The 24,110-nt window shown below is 46.2% G+C and overlaps 1 protein-coding gene across 2 annotated transcripts in view; it reads right to left on the bottom strand.

Moving 5' to 3' along the window:
- Positions 1-24,110, bottom strand: part of malt3 (MALT paracaspase 3) — a 138,269-nt gene that overhangs the window by 88,796 nt on the left and 25,363 nt on the right. For both annotated transcript variants that reach the window (XM_087982224.1, XM_087982223.1), the window contains one exon: positions 12,370-12,491. In XM_087982224.1, coding sequence (XP_087838350.1) covers positions 12,370-12,491 — 122 coding nt within the window. The remainder of the gene's footprint in view (positions 1-12,369; positions 12,492-24,110) is intronic.

Here is a 24,110-nt window from a genome sequence, read left to right as displayed (position 1 = left end):
GGGAGGGCCTCAACCGGGGCCTTGGGTTCATGCCACACTACATGTGACCACCATTGCACTATACACACACACAGACACTCACAAAGACTCCTGCACACACGCACACACACACACCCTCTCACAGACTTAGACCCCTTTACAGTCTCACACACATACACACTCTCTCACAGACACTCACAACATCCCACCCCAGACACACAGACACTCCTACAGACACACACACACTCCCACACGTACCCTCTCACAGACTTAGACTGCTTTACACACACACACACACACACACACACACACACAAAAACCCACATGCACACATATGCATATACGTTTGTGGGGTGAATTTGTACTTGCAGAGTTACATTGTACTTTGCTCAAAAACTGCATGAATCCATGTAAGACTCTATTAATTCACTTTTTAGATTAGAATCAGTCTAAACATTATGGCACAGGCAGGGAACACAGGGGGCTAACACCTTCAACATCTTAACATCTTATCTGGGCTGACACCAATTGTTACAGTTAACCTGAGAATGTAACTTTTAAAAAACATTTTGTGCCTTACATATAAAAGAAGTGAAACTAACACGGTCATTCTAACAGATGAGAGACTTAACAAACAATCAAGGTATTTTTCAATGTATAATTTCAGTTACATCACACTGTGAACTTTTGCTATAAATTCTGTGTCTTACAATTGTGTCCTCCACTACCACCTGATGAAGGAGCAGCGCTCCGAAAGCTAGTGCTTCCAAATAAACCTGTTGGACTATAACCTGGTGTTGTGTGATTTTTAACTTTGTACACCCCAATCCAACACCGGCATCTCCAAATCATTCATTCTGAGAGGTGTTGTTTTACTGAGGGTTTAACTGGAACGGTATTTGCACTGAGATACAAATACAAATGGGGGATGTGCTGGGAAAAAGTAACACAAATTACTGGGAACTCAGGAAGGGTGATTTGAATATTTTATTTTCAGTCAATCAGCCAGCATGTCTGTAAAATGCGACCACATCAAAGACTGTCTGTGTGCTTAGGTTGTCAGGAAACCCTCCTTGCAACCAGAGTCATTCAGCAAACTTTCTTCCCCCAAGCTAGTAGGCTCCTTAACACAGTATGATCAGACACTTTCCCATCTGAAACTCTTTGCATGACTTCGAATTGCTGCTAGAGAAATGTCTATTATTCATCATTCTTTTATGACACTGTACCGTGCATGTTTTGCACTTCTTATGCTGTGTACGATTGGGTAGCTTGTGGTGTCCATGTAGCGCCCTCAGTCATTGTGATGTACAGCACAGAAACAGACCCTTCAGTCCAACCCGTCCATGCCAACCAGATATTCCAACCCAATCTAGTCCCACCTGCCAGCACCCGGCCCATATCCCTCCAAACCCTTCCTATTCATATACCCATCCAGATGCCTCTTCCTTTGTCTGTTCTACTCCCTTTTAAAATTGCTGTTGTTTTGACTTTTTTTTCCCCAAAGTTCCAAAACAATGCAACAGCATATAAAACAGTAATTGCTGCCCCTGGAATTCGAGGAAACCACCTCCAGCACCAAACATACCTCAAAAAAAGGAGACGCTGTTACAGGGAGAAATCTTTCTCGTCCTCCATCTTGGATTACCCAGAATCCTCCTGGAGAAACACTCTCGTTTTTACTGTTATCAGTTGCATCAGGTAGAAATGACAAATAAAAAGCTACCCTATTCTACAAAGTCACCAGATACCCTGACAGGTCTGTCACTGTTCTGTACGCTAAATGCACATGGCATTGCACAGACTGATCTCTAAACTGTTAAACCCAATGCTTCTAACTGCAGTGCCATGTTGGCAGCATGGGTCAACACCGAGCCTGAAGATTACGGGTTCAAGCCCCACTCCAGAGGCTGGAATGCACAATCTGGGCTGACACTCCAGCGCAGTACTGAAGCAGTGCTGCAGGGTCAGCGGTACAGGCTTTCAAATGGTACATTAAGCTGTCTACACTCTCTCTCTCTCTCTCTCTCTCTCTCTCTCTGTCTACAGTCAAGAAAGCACACCAACACCTCCACTTCCTCAGAAGACGTGTGCACAATGACTCTTACCAATTCTTATAGATGCACCATAGAAAGCATCCTATTCAGATGTATCACAGCTTGGTTACAGAGAGTTGTAAACACAGCCCAGTCCATCATGCAAACCAGCCCTCCGTCCATTAACTCCGTCCACACCTCCCACTGCCTCGGGAAAGAAGCCAACATCATCAAAGACCCCCTCCTACCCTGGTTATACTCCGGTTATTCCCCAGTTATACGCTCTTCCAGCTGGCAGAAGATACAAGAGTTTGAAAACACGTACCAACAGATTTAAGAACAGCTTCTTTCTTGCTGTTATCAATCTTATGAATGAACCTCTCATATATTAGCGAAGATCTTTCTCTGCATCTTCTCTGTAGCTGTAATACTATATTCTGCATTCTGTTCTATTTCCCTCATGTACTTATGTTAAGGTATGATTAGCCTGGATAGGCACACAAAACAATACATTTCACTGTATCTGGGTACACGTGACAATAATAAATCAGAACAAATCCGCTGGGTATAAAAATCCTATTGGGAAAAATGCCCGAAACGTTGATTCTCCTGCTCCTTGGATGCTGCCTGACCTGCGGCGCTTTTCCAGCAACACATTTTCAGCATAAAAATCCTATTCCCTCAATGGAGAAGGGGAGAGGAGATCTCCCTTGCTATTTATTCCTTGACCAACATCCCTGATTGTTACCATAATGCAGTTTATGGGAGTTTGCGGTGTACATGTTCCCATGGTTACAATGGCAACGGCACTTTAACAATACTTTGGTTCGAAAGTGCTACAGGCCATCCCAAGGTCATGAAAGCCTGAGATGGAAATACAAGTACTTTCATCAATCAAGCCTCTCTCAATACCTGACCGAGAAGCCAAGAACCTGCCCTTATCTCTGCTACTCTCCGATCAGACTCTGACAGCAGTACAGTGGTTCAGTGGTTAGCACTGCTGCCTCACAGCGCCGGGGACCCGGGTTCAATTCCACCTTCAGGCAGCTGTCTGTGTGGAGTTTGCACATTCTCCCTGTGTCTCCCACAGTCCAAAGCTGTTCAGGTTAGGTAGATGGGCCATGGAAAATTGCCCCCCACCCCCCACCGTGTCTAGGGATGTGCAGGTTAGATTGATTGGCTGTGAGAAATTGCTGCAGAGTGTCTAGGGATGTGCACAGGTGGGTTAGCCATGGGAAATGTTCCCGTAATGTCCAGGGATGTGCAGATTAGGTGGATTGGCAAAGGGAAATGTCCCCGTAATGTGCAGGTTATGTGGATTGGCCATGGGAAATGTGGGGTAATGGGGCTGGGTCAAGATGAGATGCTCGTTTGGAGGGTCAGTGCTGACTCGATGGGAAAATGGCCTCATTCTAACCTGTAGGGATTCTATGATCTAAAAACCTCAATTACATCTGAGTGAACTGGACATTGTGGGCGTCAGGATCTTTCACTTATTCAGGTTCCGTGTTACCAACTTACTGGATTGTCCTAGCGCACAGCCACAGATTTATTAATGCATATTGAAATGGTCTCTTTTCCAATAGTGTGTCCCACAGCCTTGTTGCTCTCTGTCACGTCATGAATACTAATCCACAGGCACTGCTGCACCTGACCATAAGATGTCACAGAAGTAGGCCATTCAGCCCATTGAATCTCCTCCACCATCCAATGAGATTGTGCCTTTTCTCCATAATCCTTGAATCTCTCACCGACTCAAAACCTGTCTCTCTCAGCCTTGAATATACTTAATGACCCAGCCTCGACAGGCCTTTGCATTTCAGGTTTGCACAGATTCATTACCTTCCAGTGGAAGAAATTCCTCATTTGTCGTAAATGGGTGACCCCTTACTCTGACATTTACTCGATGCCTCAGGAACTCAGTAACTTTGGGAATGTTCTATTCAGACCCAATCAACCGGGTCAAAATTTTGGAATTCCCTCCCTAGGAGCACTGTGGGTCTACCTACACTCCATGGACTGCAGTGGTACAAGGAGACAGCTCAACACCACCACCTTCTGAAGAGCGATTTGCGATGAGCAATAAATGCTGTGTGTCAAAAACACTGCCATCCCAGGAAAAGGGGAAAAAAAATTGAAACGGTTCTCTTAATTTTGGTTGTCAATTTTGGTTTGTGGTAATGGGTCGTTGTAAAACAGTGACTGTACCTCAAATGTGGTTCATAGATCGTGACACAAGTGGGTGTGTCCGAACGATATCAAATGAATTGAAACTTTATTTTAAATGCATAACATCCTGATCCACATAAACCAGAGTAGCTAACCACCCCCACCTTATACATTGAGGTAAAGAAATGGGTCAAGGCTATGAGTAACCATGGTGTCATTGGGAAATTCCACTCAACATGGATCTGAGGTGGAGCCTACATGTTGGAAGAAAATGGGGTCAAAAGGAACTGACCAGCTGGGGAGTAACACCAGGACTTCGAAATAAAGTACAAACACGATGCCAATTAATCCTCTCAGTGATCCAGCTGATGCGTCTGGTGTGGAAGATCATCTCAGCCACCATCTTGTTGAATGGCGAGGTAGGCCGAATGGTATAATCCTAACTCGTGGGGCCGTACAAGGACCTCCTTGCAGCAGAGAGGAAAACCTGAAGTTTGCACAACGGTTTGGGATAAAGGAGGAAGAAAGCTCCCAATGGGACAGGGACAAGGCTTTGGCAAGAAACAAGAGAAGAAAACTTTCTTTACTCGGCGTGCGTGTGGGTGACAGCTGCAGGGACAATGAATGGCTTCACTGGGAAATTGGGTGGCACGGTGGCACACTGGTTAGCGCTGCTGCCTCACAGCGCCAGAGACCTGGGTTCAATTCCCGTCTCAGGCGACTGACTGTGTGGAGTTTGCACATTCTCCCCAAGTCTGCGTGGGTCCGGCTGCTCCGGTTTCCTCCCACAGTCCAAAAATGTGCAGGTTAGGTGAATTGGCCACGCTAAATCGCCTGTAGTGTTAGGTGAAGGGGTATATGTAGGGGAATGGGTCTGGGTGGGTTGTGCTTCGGCGGGTCGGTGTGGACTTGTTGGGCTGAAGGGCCTGTTTCCACACTGTCAGTAATCTAATGTGATGTGAGGGAAATGGTGGGCGAGGAGAGGGGATGCTGAACTTGGAGAAGCTGCTTCTCAGCTGGGCTATTGGCCACAGTCCTCTTGGTAAACAGGATCGATATGCATTGGAGTGTAGAGGTTTACAAGAATGGTCCCAGGGATGAGGAATGTCAGCGATGAGGGTCCTCTCCCCTTGAAGAGAAGGCAGCTGAGAGGAGACCTCATTGAGGTTTTCAAAATCAGGAGTGGGCTGGATAGATAGGGAGAAATTGTTCTTTGTTTGGAAAAAAAGAACAGGAACTAGAGGGCACAGATTTAAAGTGATTTGCCAAAGATTCAAATGTAGCGAGAGAGAAACTTTTCTCTCACAGGTTCAATTCCCCGACCAGGTCACCACGAAAATCCCACCATCCCAATCTCTCCCCTCACCTGAGGCCATTCCTTCATCATTGCTGGGTCAAAGTTCTGGAATTCCCTCCCTCAGGGCATTGGGGTCAACCCACAGCACATGGACTGCAGCGGTTCAAGAAGGCAGCTAACCCCCACCTTCTCAAGGGGCAACTAGGGATGGGTAATAAATGCTGGCCCAGCCAGCGACACCCATGTCCCATGAACGAAGTAATATAGACATATAGGCCAGACCCAGAGACATGGCAGTAATATAGACATACAGGCCAGACCCAGAGACATGGCAGTAATATAGACATACAGGCCAGACCCAGAGACATGGCAGTAATATAGACATACAGGCCAGACCCAGAGACATGGCAGTAATATAGACATACAGGCCAGACCCAGAGACATGGCAGTAATATAGACATACAGGCCAGACCCAGAGACATGGCAGTAATATAGACATACAGGCCAGACCCAGAGACATGGCAGTAATATAGACATACAGGCCAGACCCAGAGACACGGCAGTAATATAGACATACAGGCCAGACCCAGAGACATGGCAGTAATATAGACATACAGGCCAGACCCAGAGACATGGCAGTAATATAGACATACAGGCCAGACCCAGAGACACGGCAGTAATATAGACATACAGGCCAGACCCAGAGACATGGCAGTAATATAGACATACAGGCCAGACCCAGAGACATGGCAGTAATATAGACATACAGGCCAGACCCAGAGACACGGCAGTAATATAGACATACAGGCCAGACCCAGAGACATGGCAGATTTTCTTTTCATGGGATATTCATGATCCAGGTGGAGGGAGCACTGGTAACACACACATGTGCAGACCCTCGGAGGTCCCACACACTGTAACTGGCACTGGCCCACCAATCATATGGACTTCCAGTTCCAGAAGGTGTTACTGTGCATGGACCTCAGAGGCACATGCAGCCTGGAAGACAATAAGAGGGAACACCGGGTTTTATGACACTGGTCAATGTTAGAATAAGGCCTGTTTTTGTCAGTTTCAAACCTTTTATTGAATTCAAATTTCAGTATCTGTCGTGATGCGATTCGAACCCATTTCCGCACACCACTAGCCAGGAGCTCCAGATTAGTCCCTCACTACACAATGCCACCAAAATGTGTGGTGCTGGAAAAGGACAGCAAGCCAGGCAGCATCGAAGGAGCAGGAGACGTAGGAATGACAGGAATCATCTCACACACACACACTCACACACTCTCTCACACTCACACACACACACTCACACACACACACTCTCTCTCACACACACATAGACGCACACACACATAGACGCACACACACATAGACACACACACACATAGACACACACACACACACACACAGGCTCAGAGTCCCTCACAGCGCCAGGGACCCAGGTTTGATTCCTGCCTCGGGCAACTGTCTATGTGAAGTTTGCACATTCTCCCCATGTCTGTGTGGGTTTCCTCCGGGTGCTCCAGTTTCCTCCCCAGTCCAAAGATGTGCAAGTTAGATTGATTGGCCATGCCAAATTGCCCACAGCGTTCAGGGATGTGTAGGTTAGAAGCATTAATCAGGCGTAAACGTAGAGTAATGGGGCATGGGTTTGGGTGGGATATCTTCAGAGGTTCAGTGTGGACCTGTTGGGCTGAAGGGCCAGTTTCCACACTGTAGGGATTCTATGATACCACAGGCAATAAGGGGATAAATAACCCGGAGAGCCGTTGCTAGTGGTGGCATGTTGGCCAGAACCTGCCACCTCCAATTATCACAGACTCGGACAATCCCTCCAGTGTGGGAGCTGACCATTCGGCCCATCACGTTCACGCCGATTCTCTGAAGAGCATCGCAGAGCACTCCCCCCAACCTCACTCTATCCCTGTAACCCTGCGTTTCCCACGGCTATTCCACCTGGCCTGCACATTCCTGGATGCTATGGACAATCTAGAATGACCAATACACCCACCAGAGCTTCCGCATTCACCAGAACGGAGGAGCATGGTCTCACTTTGACTCCATATTTGAGAGCCAGCATCTGTGACAGCGCAATACCCCCTCAGGACTGCACTGGGCTGACATCCTACAGCCCTGTGCTCAAGTGGCGGGGGACAGAAACTCTTCACCTCTGACAGAGGTGACAGCGCTTTTCACAAAACTGGGACTCACAGCCACATTGGGGTCTGTCTGACTGCTCTGGCTTAATATATTTGAGAGACCCCATTGTCTCCGCTGCTGTGGGAGAGCCAGAGGGTGAGACTGAGTATGGGACAACTCACTGGGGTCTGACAGTCTGAGTGGTGACAGTGTCGGCTGCAGTAACAGCATCCCATCATGTGCTGGGGAAGGAAGTTGTGGTATACACCACCAGGAAAGTGCCTTCCTTTCTCCATTTTAAAAATAGGCTCCGTTGGCTGAGTGGTGAGTAAGTGCAACAGAGCGTTGCTGGGCACAGGCACGCAGCACATTTGTTAAACTATTTCAGGAGCGGCAGAACAGAGAATTCAAGACCTCAACCCCTGAACTGTTGAAGGAGCAATCACCAACTTTCAAAGCAAAATAAGCCTAGTAATGGAGTGACTTCAGGCTGAGCTTCCTCACTAGTCACCCTCGTGTGCTCACGTGGTTCTTAGGGAGACAGACTTGTGGCTGATGAAATGACTCATGAGATATAGGGACTCAAAAGTAGGTCAAAGATAAATAAATCGGTGAACCAGAAACCTACATTTTCAGATCTGCTTGGCTCCACACTGGTTTTAACTTGCTTACTCTCTTCTTACAGTAAATACCAGAATTTAGGCTGGAAGGTCAAAGGTTTCGAGGTTGCGTTGCTAAGGGGCAAGAAAGAACGTTGCTAGGGGCAAGTTTCTTCTCGTTTTCTACTGATTTCCTCACTAGGACACAGGGCTGCTGATCTTGGTGACTTGCACATTGAAGCTGTGACTGACCATCCCATCATCAGCCACGTGGCTTCCAGTCTTCGAGAGAAGATGACCACCCGTTAGAATGAGCAATTGGAAGGAAGTCAATTCACCTACCCAAGAGCAGAGAGGTGCAGGCCCCGTCTTCGAGGGCCTGGTTTCATTCCTAACAAACCGCTCAGATCTGCCTCTACCTCAGCACATCGCCCACTGACACCTTGTTTGGCAAAGTAAGGCACTCTGTCCTCTCAAACTAATGGATTATACGTTCCTTTTAATCCATCTGTTTGGATATGCTATAGTGCACCTCACTGGAACCCAGAGCTTTTATAGATGCCAGTAGCAGGGTGTCTGATGTTGCCGCAGTGTCAGATTTGTCACTTGCCATCCCTTTCCCCATTTCTTTTTCACGTTGTGATCAGACGAACTATCAGTTGGATTGACTCATTGAAGCTATGGACATACTCACTGAGGTGCAGGAGTACAGTCCTCTCAACTCCAGGTAACTCGCTGCGAGAACATCTTATTGAAGTAAGCTCATGCTGGTAGCAAGGTCCTCAGTGACTCAGTTCAGACAAACTCTGAACTTTGGTTCAGAGTTAGGATTCCAGCCTTTTCTCGAGCACCACCACCCCAGAAGGTACCTGGATCTCTGGAATAATAGTCGAGCGATAATTCCACTAGGCCATCATGTCTCTATTGAAATGGACTGGCATCCTCATGAAATTACCAAAATACTGAGAGAGGGGGGAACTCCATTTTCCAGACACTGAGAATACATTCTCTTTTACTCCATCCCTTCTTCCCCCACAAACCTCTCAAACCATCCCTCAACTAAACTCATTGACATGGATGGCAGATTTGGAGAGAGTTATGTGTGCATTGTATTTCTGCAGCAGGTGAAAGGCAATGCAAGACAGCAGGAACCAGAATATAAGCTTGAATTTACAAGTGAACTGTACCAACAAACACGCAAACCAGTTTCTGGACGGACACTCCAACAACGTGACACAGTGGGCCAGGAACTGAAATGCAGAAGGGGATTTACTTCAGCGATGTGTACATATCTATAGCAGAATTAAACTCACTGGGAAACTTCAGGGCACAAAAGCCCCAGAGCAGTTAATGGGCAAAAATGTGGCGTGTAATGAGCTTTGTAGTTCAATCCAAGTGACCTTTGGTTCTGTGGGTTGACCCGGGTCAAACACATCCACAACAACATGGGAACAGAAAACCATTCAGTCTGTAAGAGCAAGCTCCACCCAATTACAATATGGCTGATTGGTGTCTTAATTCCACGTATCTGCCTGTGTTCCCTGAACATGGAGTCATGGAGATGTACAGCACGGAAACAGACCCTTCGGTCCAATTCATCCATGCTGACCAGCTATCCTAACCTAATCTAGTTCCACTTGCCAGCACTTGGACCAGATCCCTTTATACCCTTCTTATTCATATAACCATCCAGATGCCTTGTACATGCTGTAATTGTACCAGCCTCCACCACTTCCTCTGGCAGCTCATTCCATACACGTACCACCCTGTGTGTGAAAAAGTTGCCTCTTAGCTCTCTTTTAAATCTTTCCCCTCTCACCCTAAACCTATGCCCTCGAGTTTTGGACTCCCCCCCACCCCAGGGAAAAGACCTTGTCTTTTTATCCTATCAATACCCCTCATCAGGAGTTTGACAGGCTCAACCACAGAGACTGTTCCTGCCTTAGCAGGGCAATCTCAAAAGCTGCCTGAGGAGAAAAGGCCTCTCTTTGTCATTCTCTTGCTGCAGAGGACATTGGATGCCCCATCGTTGAATGTATTTAAGGGTGGGACAGAGTGATGGTTTTTTTTTTGTCAGGGAATCAAGGGAAATGGAGAGGGGAGGGGAGAAAGTGGAATCCTCTCCCCAGACTATCCATAACTACATGGATCATCTTGGGCTGGGTTTGGATGGGATGCTCTTTGAAAGGTCAGTGCAGACTCGATGGGCCAAATGGCCTCTTTCCACACTGTATGGATTTCTCATAGTTTTAATTTCTTTGCTCAAGAAAATGTTTGCCTTTTTGCTTAGATGGGCAGCACGGTGGCACAGTGGTTAGCACTGCTGCCTCACAGCGCCAGAGACCAGGGTTCAATTCCCGCCTCAGGCAACTGTCTGTGTGGAGTTTGCGCATTCTCCCCGTGTCTGCGTGGGTTTCCTCCGGGTGCTCCGGTTTCCTTCCACAATCCAAAAATGTGCAGGTTAGGTGAATTGGCCACGCTAAATTACCCGTAGTGTTAGGTGAAGGGGTAAGAGTAGGGGATTGGGTCTGGGTGGGTTGCGCTTCGGAGGGTCGGTGTGGACTTGTTGGGCCGAAGGGCCTGTTTCCACACTGTAAGTAATCTGATCAGTCCATGCCGACCATAATCCCAAACAAAACTAACCCCACCATCCTGCTTCTTGGCCATATCCCTCCAATCATTCATAAACCTGTCCAAATATCTGTTTAATGTTGTAACTGTGTACACATCCACCACTTCCTCGGGAAGTTCATCCCATGCACGACCCATTCTTACAAAAAAAAAACTGCCCCTCATCTTTTTTTAAAACCTTTCTCCGCTGACCTTAAAAATATACCCCCTTGCCGCGAAATCTCCCAGTCCCAGGGAAAATACACCTGCCACTCACCTCATCGAAACCCCTCATGATTTTATAATCTTCCATAAGGCCACCCGATAAGATCCAGTGATGTTTTTCCCACCTCTCTAGTTGCATTTTCCACTTCTTGTGCTGTACCTCTGGGATCTCCTCCAGCCCCCCACAACTCTCCTGGTGAACTGGCTATTCTGTACAACTCCAATTCTGAACAAGGCAACTGGACTCGAATCGCTAGCTCTGCATTTTCTCTCTCCACAGATGCTGTCGGACCTGCTGAGTTTCTCCAGCCGTTTCTGCTGTTGTTCCACCAATGCTGTCTGCTTCTGCTCCAGAAACCTTTCACCCTGAAGTGGATGTCCAGGCCTTCAGCTAGCGAGGCCCTGGATTCTGGAACTTGTGCCCTGAGTCACTCTTACTTTGTATTGCACCCTCCACTTTGCATACACTCCTGAAAACCCCACTCTTTGACAGATTTAGATCACCAAATATTCAAGGGTGGGTGGGGTGGGGGCGTGGTTTGGGTAGGGCGGGCTGCCATTGGATAAAATCCAACATTTTGGTGAAATACTCCTCACTACAGCATACTCTGGCACCCCACAACTTTACTCCACCAACCCCCCTGCTCCCCTTCACTCAAACTGAATGCAAGGCCAGTTAAACTCTTGCGTGGTTGGTCAATTTTCATTGTGAATGACTCCCAGTTGGCACTCAGACCATATGTTGTTTCTTTCCTCATTGGGTCCATTCTCTGATGGGTCTTGCACTGGGCATCAGATGTGCACCAAGCTCAGGGGCACCTTCAGATTGGGTTGGACAGGAGTTTGCACTTGACATAATGGCTCATTGGGTGAAGTCTACATTGTCCGGGACCTCTCGTCACCCCCAAGGGGAGAATTTGTTTTTAAAGAAATTCCTTCACGGGATGAGGGCATCGCTGGCTGGGCCAGCATTTATTGCCCATCCCTAATTGCCCAGAGGGCAGTTGAGAGTCAACCATATTGCTGTGGGTCTGGAGTCACATGTAGGCCAGACCAGGTAAGGATGGCAAATTTTGTTCCCTAAAGGACATTAGAGACCCAGTTGGATTTTTCCTGACAATGGATTGATGGCCATTATTAGATAGGTTTGGGGGTGAGGGAGCATACAAGCAGCTTTACCTTCCAGGCAAGATGGCGAATCTGGTAAGAGGAGTTATTTCATTAAGCCAAGATGAAATGGTTAAGAAGCATCAACGAACAGCCAGACTGTGGTCTGTGAAGATATTGACAGCCTGGTAAGGCTACTTACCTCCTCCTGGCCTTTAAACCACTGGTACTGCAGAGGGGTAGGTCCAATAGCAACACACTGGAGAGTTACAGGGCACCCGGCTGGGACAGAGGCAGACTCTGGTTGTTTCGTGATCACAATACCTGCAGGGGGGTGAGAGATCCAGGGATCATTACAAATCAGAAATATTTGCTGTGCAAATGATCAAGGGAATAAGTCTGAAACTGCAGAGCTCTCACTAGAGACACAGTTAGAAAATGCTGAAATAACTCTACACAGGCTGGCATCCCATCAGCAAGTCGCACATGAATAGTCCATGACAATATTACTGCCTCACCCAGAGTCAGGCACCAGAGTGTCAATACCCCTGACATTCATCCTTGTGTGTCAGCCAGGGCTCCCTGATTGGACCAGATTAAAGCCCCAATCAGAGAACTCCATTGGCTGACCTCGTTAGAATACTAGCGATGTGGTGTTTTAAAGGACGGGGCACCCTGACAGGTCATTCCATGACTCAATTCAACTGCCAAATAACAAACAGAATCAGGTGTAAAACACAGGCTTCACACTGTCTCCGACTTTTAACTTGGAGCAGATTATAGATCTGACGTTACAATGGATCCCAGTGACAAATCAATTTAACACTGTCCCTAGCATATTCCACCACAAGTGGGTTAGTTCATCAAATCCACACAATGTTCACTTTGGGGGCAGGAAAATCTTTACAAAGTGAGATTTAAACGGAGAATCTCTGTAGAATTCCAAGGTGCAGAAGAATCTGGGTGCCGCCCCCCCCCCCCCAGTGCACGAATCACAAATGGTTACAGTATGTGGGTACAGGAAGTAGTTACCATGACTACTGGGATGCTACCCTTTGTTACGAGAGGAAGTGAATGCAAAAGTTGTGTTCCAATTATAAAGAACGCTCATAAGATCACACCTCACAAACTGTGTGCAGTCTCCTCTTTAAGAGGAAGGTGGAAGTGATTGAGAGGAGGCTGATTACGTTGATGCCTGGAATGTGTGGCTTGTCCGATGAGGACAGATTGGGTTAGTTTCCATTGAAGTTTAAAAGCGCGAGGTGTAATTCGATTGAAGTGTGAACAGTCTCGACAAGGTGGATGTGGAAAGAATGTTTCCTCATTTTGGGGGAGTCCAGAACTAGGCGACAGTGTCTTAAAATTAGGGTCCACCCTTTTAGCAACAGAGATGAGGGGAGCCATGCTTGTAAGCCTGAGGTTGTGAAACACGATCAGATGACTGTGGGCAGGTTCTCACAAGTAGTTCTTCGACCAGCCTCTCCTTTCCCTCATGGCACAGTATCTTCCTCAAGACTGCTTTCTCAACAGCATCTTCCCAATCCTTGCTCCACCCATGAACCCAAAGGACAATTGACTGATGGTTTCTCTTCAATCAGTCACAGAGACATAGTCACACAGCAAGGAAACAGACCCTTCAGCCCAACTCACCCACGCCAACCAGGTTTCACAAACTAAACTAGTCCTATTTGCATGCATTTGGCCCATAGCCCTCTGAACTTTTCCTATCTGTGGATCTGTCCAAATGTCTTTAAATGTTGTAATGATATCCGCCTCTACCATTTCCTTTGGCAGTTTATTCCACACACAAACCACCCTCTGCGTGAAAAAGTTATTCCTCAGGTCCCTTTTATATTTTTCCCCTCTCACCTTCAACCTATGCTCTCCAGTTTTGGAGTCGCTTACCTTGGGGAAAACACCTTGGCTACTCACCTTATCTATGCCCCTCATGATTTTTGAAACCTCTAGAAGGTCACCCCTCAACCTCTTACGCTCCAGAGACAATAGTCCCAGCCTATCCAGCCTCTCCTTATAACTCAAACCCTCAGCAACACCCTTGTAAATCTTTTCTGCACCCTCTCCAGTTTAATAACATCCTTCCTATAGCAGGGTGACCAGAATTGTACCCTATACTCCAAAAGTGGCCTCACCCATGTCCTGCCACGGACATGACTCCATGATTCAGATTCCTGCTCCATCTTGGATCCTCCAGGGTCAAAGTGTACAGGTCACAGAGTGAAGTTTCATCTGAGCCTCCAGTCTGGCTATCGTGTTTTCTCTTAAGAGTTTCCTGTGCATTCAGATGAATTACAAAAGCAGCAACATTTGAAAAATAATCTGGCTGCTGTGAGGTCTCCTGAGGACATCAAAGGTGTGATGAAATCGAAGTTTCTTTTGTAACCTCTTGTAGCTATTTTAGTGAGATGTGATCAATGGAGTGGAAAAGGCTTATGTGAGTGCAAATCTTCCTTTTCTTGCCCCTCTTTCACTCACAGTGATAAGGATTTATACCACAAGGAAGTGGCTCAGAAATGGAAATAGCATCTTTCGCACAGAGAACGCTGGAGAAACTCAGCAGGTTTGGCAGCATCTGTGGAGTGAGAACGAGAGTTAGTGTTTTCAGTCTGATTTGACACACATTCTGAATTCATATTGGGCTTGAAACGTTAACTCTCTCTCCACAGATGCTGCAAGACCTGCTGGGTTTCTCCAGCGTTTCCTGTGTTTGTGTCAGATTCCCAGCATCCACAGTATTTCGCTTTTCCTCAAGTGGCTTTTCTGGATTATTTTGGTATTAAACCTCCTCCTCCCTCCAGCAACCTCTTCCACTTCTCCCTCAACGCTGGAACACAGCTGTTACAAAAGTCACATTTATCACGCAAAGCCGCACTCCAAATACATAGTACAAAAAGCTGTGACCCAGGAGCTGCTGTAATCAGGAATTGAAACAGAGGCACGTGTCAGTATTTCTGTCAGAGGGGGAAAAAAAACCCAGTTCTCCAACTGACTTATTAAAAGGCACCGGTTCAAATTGCATGTCCAACAGTAGTTGTCTTTCCAGGAAACAGGAAAAACAGGTTTCACAGAGGGTGTGAGAGGTAATGGTTAGAGGTGCTACAGAAACAGCCTTTTGACAGCGTGCCAGAGCTCTCACCACTAGGGAGAGGGGAGATCACTCTCTGACCTTACACTTCTTCTGCTTTTTACCCTGGCTTTCCTAACGTCACACCGGGGAAGCAACGTGCTCCTCCGACTGTACAGCGGCCTGTCGGCCTGAGGAGTCTCCTCCCCCACTGACCTATTGTACTCTATGCTACTCTCTCCCCACCCCCACCCTCCTCTAGCTTATCTCTCCACGCTTCAGGCTCTCTGCCTTTATTCCTGATGAAGGGCTTTTGCCCGAAACGTCGATTTTGCCTGTCCTCGGATGCTGCCTGAATTGCTGTGCTCCTCCAGCACCACTGATCCAGGGCCTGAGGAGAAGCCTCTTCACCCAGAGAGCGGGCAGCCTGTGGCATCCTCTGCCACAGAAAACGGGCTGAAGCCAAAACATTGAAGGAGGAGTCAGACGCAATTTTTTCTTAGGGCTAAAGGGATCAGAGGGCATGGGGGAGAAGGTGGGAACAGTTGGATAATCAGCCATGGTTATTCTGTCTGGTGCACGGGCTGAATGGCCAACTCCTACGGCTAGTGACTGAATCACTTCCTCCACATCCCCAGGTATTGGGGTGGGGGTGGGGGAGTCAACAGAAAATAGAGGACAATGTACGACTCCAAAACCACCAGTGGTTAGCACTGCTGCCTCACAGCACCAGGGTCCTGAGTTCGATTCCCGCCTGTCTGTGTGGAGTTTGCACATTCTCCCAGTGTCTATGTGGGTTTCCTCTGGGTGCTCCGGTTTCCTCCCACAATCCAAAGGTGTACAGGTCAGGTGAATTGGCCATACTAAATTGCCCACAGTGTTAGGTGCGTTAGTCAGGGGTAAATATTAGGTAGAGGAATGGGTCTGGGTGGGTTTCTCTTCAGAGGAGCGGTGTGAACTTGTTGGGCCGAAGGGCCTGTTTCCACACTGTAGAGAATCCAATCTAATCTAAATTACTTTCCTTGTACTGCCAGGTTTAGTAATCCCTCCAACTTTTTCTTCCTAATAACATCCAGCCTTTATACTTCCACTGGACCTGAAACAGTATCTCTGCTGTCTCTCTCTCTCTCTCTCTATCTCCACAGATGCTGGAGATCAGAGTCAAAACGTGTGGTGCTGGGAAAAACACAGCCGATCAAGCAGCATCTGAGGAGCAGGAGAATCAACGTTTCGAGTGTCGACTCTCCTGCTCCTCGGATGCTGCCTGACCGGCTGTGTTTTTCCAGCACCACACTTTTTGACTCTGATCGCCAGCATCTGCAGTCCTCACTTTCTCCACAGATGCTGCTAGACCTGCCGAGTTCCTCCAGCAATTTCTGTTTTCCTATCACGTCTTTTGGGCTTGGCAACGCGCGTACTCTCTTCGGCAGCTCAAGTACATTGCGCAATCTTTACATTCGTCTACCGTGGCCCAATAAACAAATAAAGAAAAGGTTAAAATAAAAGGGCAGGAGAATCCCTCACTGAGCTGATTTCACACCTCGCCTAATCATTTCAACAATAGCTTCCAAGACATTTACCATCAATAAGATCCTTTCAAAGTGAAGCCATGGGTGTAAACGCAACAGCCAGGTTACGCACAGCAAGATCCCACATTACTCCACAGCGACTGGAGGAGGCATCAGTCGACATATTCCCAAACCCCCTGGATTCTGGGAGGGATCCGGCAGATTGGAGACCTGCTAATGTGACAGAACTGTTCAGACAGAAAGTGGAAACCTTGGGCCCACTTGTGGCATTGTGGTAATACCCCTATCCCTGGACTGGGAGGACAGGGTTCAAGCCCCATAATGACATCTCTGAGCAGGCTGATCAGAAAAATAGGTTAATAAAGTAAAATAGGAAACTAGGGGTCAGTTACCCAACATCTGTCATTGGGAATATAGGAGGGTCCATAAATGAAGCTGTTTATCTTTAAATCGATGTTGCTTTCATTGATCATTATGAGCAAAGTTAAGAAGGATGACTTTGATTTTTTACGTACAACTAAGGAAGCAAGCGTATTCTTTTAGTCAGGAGACAGCAGCTCTGACGTCACGGCATTAGTTAAGTGCTCAAGTGTTTATCATCGCGATTAAATCAGAGGCAACAAAACTATCCCTCAGACAGAAGGTCAGATGTGTTCAGTCGTATTTTGAAGTCCTCAGCTCAGCTGATCATTGCAAATACGTATCACCAGTCCAGTAAAGGCATTTCTCTGGTTTTTATTAAACTGGAGAGGGTTGAGAAAAGACACAGGAGCAGAGATTAGGCCATTCGGCCCATTGAATGTCCTCTGCCATTCACTCATGGCCCATAAAAGTTTCTCGAGCCCATTATCCTGCTTTCTCCCCGTAACCTTTGATTCCCTTGACAATCAAGAACCTATCTATCTCTGTATTAAATACAGGACGCTCTGCTATAATATGACAGCTGTGTTCCTCTGCAAACCTGTGCTATGGAAATCATGCTATGGGAAATCATATAGAAATCATACTATAGAAATTGCACAATGGAAAACCTGCCAATCCCCTATCAGCAGAAAGGTCGCATTATGCAAACAACGTCCACAATTCATCAATCACATTATAGCCAATTTGCGTTGGAGAAGAACTACCTGGATACTCAATGACCCGGCCACCACAGCCTTCTGTAGCAATGAATTCCATAGATTCCCCACTCTCTGGTTGAACAAGTTTCTCCTGATCTTCCTTCTAAAAGGTCTTCCCTTTACTCTCAGGCTGTGCCCTCGGGTCCTAGTCTGTCTTACTGATAGAAACATCTTCCCAACATCCACTCTGTCCAGGCCATTCAGTATTCTGTATGTTTCAAAAAGATGGCCCCCATCCTTCTAAACTCCATCAAGTATAAACCCAGAGTCCTCAAACGTTCCTCATATATTAAGTCTATCATTCCTGGTATCATTCTTGTGAACTCTTTTGGGCCTCCTCCAAGGCCAATACAGCTTTCCTGAGATATAGGGCTCAAAATTGCTCACAATGCTCTAAATGTGGTCTGACCAGAACCTTCAAAACCTCAGAAGTACTTCCCTGCTTTTGTATTCTAATCCTCTTGAAATAAATGCCAACGTTGTATTTGCCTTCCTAACTACTGACTCAATCCGAAAGTCTACCTTAAGAGAATCCTGAACCATGACTCCCAAATCTCTTGGCACTTCAGATTTCTGAATTCTCTCCCCAATTAGATAATAGTCCATGCCTCTATTCTTCCTACCAAAGTGCATGACATCACACTTTCCCACGTTGTCCTCCATCTGCCACTTCGTTGCCCACTCCCCTAACCTGCCCAAATCCTTCTGCAGCCTCCCCTTTCTCCTCAATGCTAAGTGTCCCTCTACCTACCTTTGAATTATCTACAAACTTATTGAGGTTTATAAAATCATGAGGGGCATGGATAGGGTGAATAGACAAAAGGATCTTTTCCCTTAGGTGGGGGGAGTTCAAACTAGGGGGCAGATTTTTAAGGTGAGAGGAGAAAGACTTAAAAAGGACACGAGGGGAATTTTTTTTTATATATACAGAGAGTGGTTCATGTGTGGAATGAACAGCCAGAGGAAATGGTGGATGCGAGTACAGTTACAATGTTTAAAAGACATTTAGATGAGTATATACATAGGAAAGGTTGGGAGGGATATGGGCCAAATGCAGCAAGATGCGACTAGTTTGGTTTGGGATTATGGTTGGCAAGGACTGATTGGACAGCAGGGTCTGCTTCCATGCTAAATAACTCTATAACATTGTAAATTTTGTTCACCTCTGGTCCAATGCAGCCAAAAGTAAAATGATATGTTTACAATGAGTTTACACTTTATCTATCCTCTCTCTGGGCTGCAGGTTTCTCTCTCCTCAAGAGTCTTTTTTCCTCTAGCTTGGGATCATTACTGTTTCTGCTACCCTCAATCCAATTCAATGTTTTCAAATGGTGCAAATGCATGCTACCTCAAAGACAGGGCTCTCTCACAGAAGGACAGCCCAGGCATTTTAGAAACAGCTTTCTGTACTGCGTGAGATGATCCGCTGAGGCTTACATGCTTGAGTGGAGGCTGAATCCTGAACTCCTGACCTGCTGATTCGGACACAAGTGTGCTACCGCTGACTCACATCCTACACCAAACAACAGTAACTTCCTGAAGTTCACTGTGGAAAATATGTCTTGCACCTCTCAGATTTCAGTCTTCCCCTGCCATGCCAGTGAAGAGATGGGAGTGCATGTTGGCGGATGGGTGTGGAACATGGAACACCAGTCTCTGTACCATATGTCCTGCAGCTGGGAGATTTCGGTGACATAGGAATGCGGAGGTGACCCTTTTAGGTGGTGCAGGCCACATTTCTACTCACTGACTGATTTTACCCTCACTACGGTGAATCAGTTAATGCTTGTATTAGATTAGATTCCCTCCAGTGTGGAACGGCCATTTAGCCCAACAAGTCCACACTGACACTCCAAAGAGTAACCCACCCTGTCCCATTTCCCTCTGACTAATGTAGCTAACATTATGGATTATTTAGCATGGTCAGTTCACCTGGCCTGCACATCTTTGGACTGTGGGAGGAAACCGGAGCACCCGGAAGAAACCCACACAGACACGGGGAGAATGTGCAAACTCCACACAGACAGTCACCCGAGGCTGGAATTGAACCCGGGTCCCTGGCGCTGTGAGGTAGCAGTGCTAACCACTGAGCCACCATGTCACCCCTGAATAAAATCAGAGAGATGATGGCCCAGTGGTATTATCACTGGACTGTTAAACCAGAGACGCTGATATAGAACATAGAACAATATAGCACAGAACAGGCCCTTCGGCCCACGATGCTGTGCCGAACATTTGTCCTAGCTTAAGCACCCATCCATGTACCTATCCAATTGCTGCTTAAAGGTCACCAATGATTCTGACTCTGCCACTCCCACAGACAACGCATTCCATGCCCCCACCACTCTCTGGGTAAAGAACCTACCCCTGACATCCCCCCTATACCTGCCACCCTTCACCTTAAATTTATGCCCCCTTGTAACACACTGTTGTACCCGGGGAAAAAGTTTCTGACTGTCTATTCTATCTATTCCTCTGATCATCTTATAAACCTCTATCAAGTCAACCCTCCTCCTTCGCCGTTCCAATGAGAAAAGGCCTAGCACTCTCAACCTATCCTCGTACGACCTATTCTCCATTCCAGGCAACATCCTGGTAAATCTTCTCTGCCCTGGTGACGGTGAAGGGTGGAAGATACGTTCTGGGGACCTGAGTTCAAATCCCACCACGGCAAATGGTAGAATTTGAATTCAACTAAAGAAAAATCTGGAATTAAGAATCTAATGATGACCATGAAACCATCGTCAATTGTTGGAAAAATCCATCTGGTTCACAAATGTCCTTAAGGGAAGGAAACTGCCATTCTTACCCAGTCTGACCGACATGTGACTCCAGACCCACAGCAATGTGGTTGTCTCTTAAAATGTCCTCTAAGTAGTTAGGGATGGGTCTTGAAGATGATGCTCACATCCCGTGAATGAATAAAAATAAAGGACTCAGAACTTTGTTAGGATTTCTGCTTGGAATTTTGACGGCAGTTTGGCAGAAATCCTGGTTACAGCTTCAAAGTCCTCACTCAAAGCTGTGGTTGCATTCCTGAGAATCACAATCTCGAGTGAAACATCGGTTCCCATAGGGATCAGTGTTAAAGTTATAGTTAGGCTCTCGTCAGATTAAAAAAAAAACGCAACACCAGCCCAGCTGAAATATTTTTCATTAATAACATTTTACACTGGTAAATAGAATAATTTATATTTTAAATTTAAGAATATAAAAGGAAAATGTAACTCCCTTCTTGGAGTACCTACTGCTTGCCAGCACTCCTACTCCCCGATCCTCTCCATCACGCCCACTCCCTGGACTCTGAACACTTCCACACTTTGGGACCCACAATTCCACAGCGCCAGCATCGGATTGGATCTAGATCTTGAACAGGAACGTAAGTCCATGAAAGGGAAGGTGGTGAGTGAGTGAGGCAGTGGGATGTTTAGTGAGAGGGGCACAGGGAGAACAGACTGTAAGTCAGGGGCGCTAGGGCAGGGTGAAGGCAGTTACTAAATGGGGCCAATCAGATTCACACAGGAAATGAAGTAAAAACAAATTTCTGCTGCATTCAATGAGATTGCATACCCCTTCCCCCACAATGAAACAATGTGCGGGGAGGACTTAATACAATAGTAAGTGTACAGTAAGGCTCATCTCATGTTGGTTAGGGTCATACAAATCAGAAAAGTCAGTGTCCAAGTCCCCACTCCATAGACCTTCAGCTCATTAAGGAAGGCTGGCATTGCCAGAGTAAGGTCAGAAATCACATGACACCAGATTATAGTCCAGCCTTTGGAGCACTCCCCCCTTCGTCGGGTGAATTGGACTTCGCCTGACGAAGGGGCAATGCTCCAAAAGCCCGTGATTTCATATAAACCTGGTGGACTATAACCTGGTGTCATGTGACTTCTGACCTTGTCGACCCAGTGCCATACTGGCATTGCCACATCACGATTGTGAGTGCTTTACTAAGGGAGTGCTACCCTCACCTGAGGTGCCGACTTCTAGATCAGAAAAAAAAGTAGCCTAATCTGCCACCTTGGGCTGGCAAGTTAAAGATGCATGATATTATTCTGTAGAACAGGGGAATTATCCCCTTCAGCATCCTGGTCAATATTTCTTCTTACGAGGTTGGTGTGTAAAATTGTAAAATGGTGGGAGAGTGTGTGGTCCCTTTAAAAGATGGTGTTTTTTTCTATGTTTGACAGAAAAATGAACAGCAGCTTAAAGTGCAGGTTCAGAGAACACCCAAATTGAAACATTTGGTATCCAACAGGCAAGCAGCATTTTAACCAAGACAACAAGTCTTTTCAAATTTAGCCAATCAATTTAAACCAAGCCCTTAGATACTAAAAATCTATCAAATTTAAATCTGATGGTATGGACAACCTTGAACCAATTCAATTATGACGAAATTAATTGGTCATCAAGGGTATAAAGATGAGCACATTTTAGAAAATTGAAGAGAAACAACTGCCAACTGAAGAGAAGAAAAACGCAACATCATGATATATTTAGTGTCAGACAAAAGGAATTACAGAGGAAACATCCCTTACAGCAGAATTCACAGAGAGAACATTCCTGTCACAAGATGGAGAAAAGCATTTCTGAAAGAGAGGGTGAGGAACATTCTGGAAAACACATTCGGTGTGAATTCTGAGCAACTAAGTTCTGAAATTTTTTATTGTTTTGTTTACATAAGTGCGGCCTGTGTTTACTGGAACAGCACACCAGTAGAATTTAATTCAGTTAGGGAATGGTTATCAGTTGGGGGGAAATTTCTCGGTTTGTTAGTGGCTCTGTTATTTTGTCCACTGCTGGAGTAAGATAAATAAATTGTTACTTGTTAATTATAGAGTGAGTGAAAGGATTCCATTTCATTTAACCACACCTTTATAACATTGTGGGGGGTGGGGAGGGTTGATAAGAGGTAGGTTATATTGCTTGTCACATCTCTTTATCAGATTATGAGATGAAGGGAGCTCCTCTGGGAGTTTCAATTTTAATTATCAAAGGGGCGTCGACCTCCATTTCATAACATTATACTGTCAGCAAAATCCCCGCCTGATCAGCTGATTAGTCCTGACACTTGCATCTCCGCCCCACCCGATCATCTGCTTTCACTTTATGTCATACTCATCTGTCTTATTTCATCCTCACGTACCAACTTTGGCTTCAGTCTGCAGACACTCCATCACAAACGTCATTTGACTGCCCTCCCCCCAACACTACTTTGCCCTCTCGAGGAAATCTCTGAAGTCTCTCAGTTCTGATCACTCTCTTTTCTCATGTCTTTTCTTTTTGAAAAGGGCTTTATTTTTCTTTGCCATTTTAAACCCCTCAGATTGTCTTGCGTGTTTAGCCTTTTAAGCATAGTTTTTAGCATATCTCTCAGCATCCATGATTCCAAGCTGGTCATTATCACATCGTCACTTGAGACAGCTTAGAGTCACAGACCCTGACAGCATGGGAACAGGCCCTTTGGCCCAATGTAATGGAAAATGAACATTTTCTGTGAAATCTGAAAGAGAATACTTTGCTAAAACTACCACCTTGCTAAAATCTTAAGCAGTTAGCCCGACTTTGCTGGATTCTGCAAGCAGACAGCATGGCTTTGCAAGTCTTGCAAAACAGTCAAATTCAGCAAGAGGCAGGGAAAACATAAGCAATCATATCAACAGCAAAGGAATGAGAAAAACAATTCCATACGTGGAAAGAAGCCAGAATGTTTCCCAGCTCTTGTCCTTGAGCGTGCGATAAGGATAAGCAAAATGTATAAAAATAGGTGAAAGTTGTCCAGCCCCTTACAAGCGGCATCTTGCCAAGTGTATTGGGCCCTTGCAGAGATTACAATAAAGCTTTTTCTTTGCTCTTGCTAGCATTTAAGTTGAGTCAATTTAATGTCCATGACACCTAGCTTGTCCGTGCTGCCCAGTTTCACAATTAAACGAGTCCCATTTGCTTGTGTTTGGTCCATATCCCTCCATACCTATCCCATCCTTGCACCGGTCCAAATGTTTCCTAAATGATGAAATTGTACTCACCTTCACCAGTACCTCTGGAAGCCCACTACCTCCAGAGACTCACTACCCTCAGTGGGAAAACATTGACCCTCTGGACCCTTCTGTCTCTCTTCCCCTCACCTTAAATCTACATCCGCTAGTTTGAGACTCCCTTAGCCTGGGGAAAAGCTGTCAGCTATCTATTTTATCTATGTCTCTTGTGA

Source organism: Chiloscyllium plagiosum, unplaced genomic scaffold, assembly GCF_037043375.1.
Source record: "Chiloscyllium plagiosum isolate Xiang-an unplaced genomic scaffold, Cpla_swu_hap1 HiC_scaffold_42, whole genome shotgun sequence".
NCBI classification, from domain to species: domain Eukaryota; kingdom Metazoa; phylum Chordata; class Chondrichthyes; order Orectolobiformes; family Hemiscylliidae; genus Chiloscyllium; species Chiloscyllium plagiosum.
The sequence above is the reverse complement of the archived record's forward strand: the minus strand, read 5'-3'. Positions and strand labels throughout refer to the sequence as shown.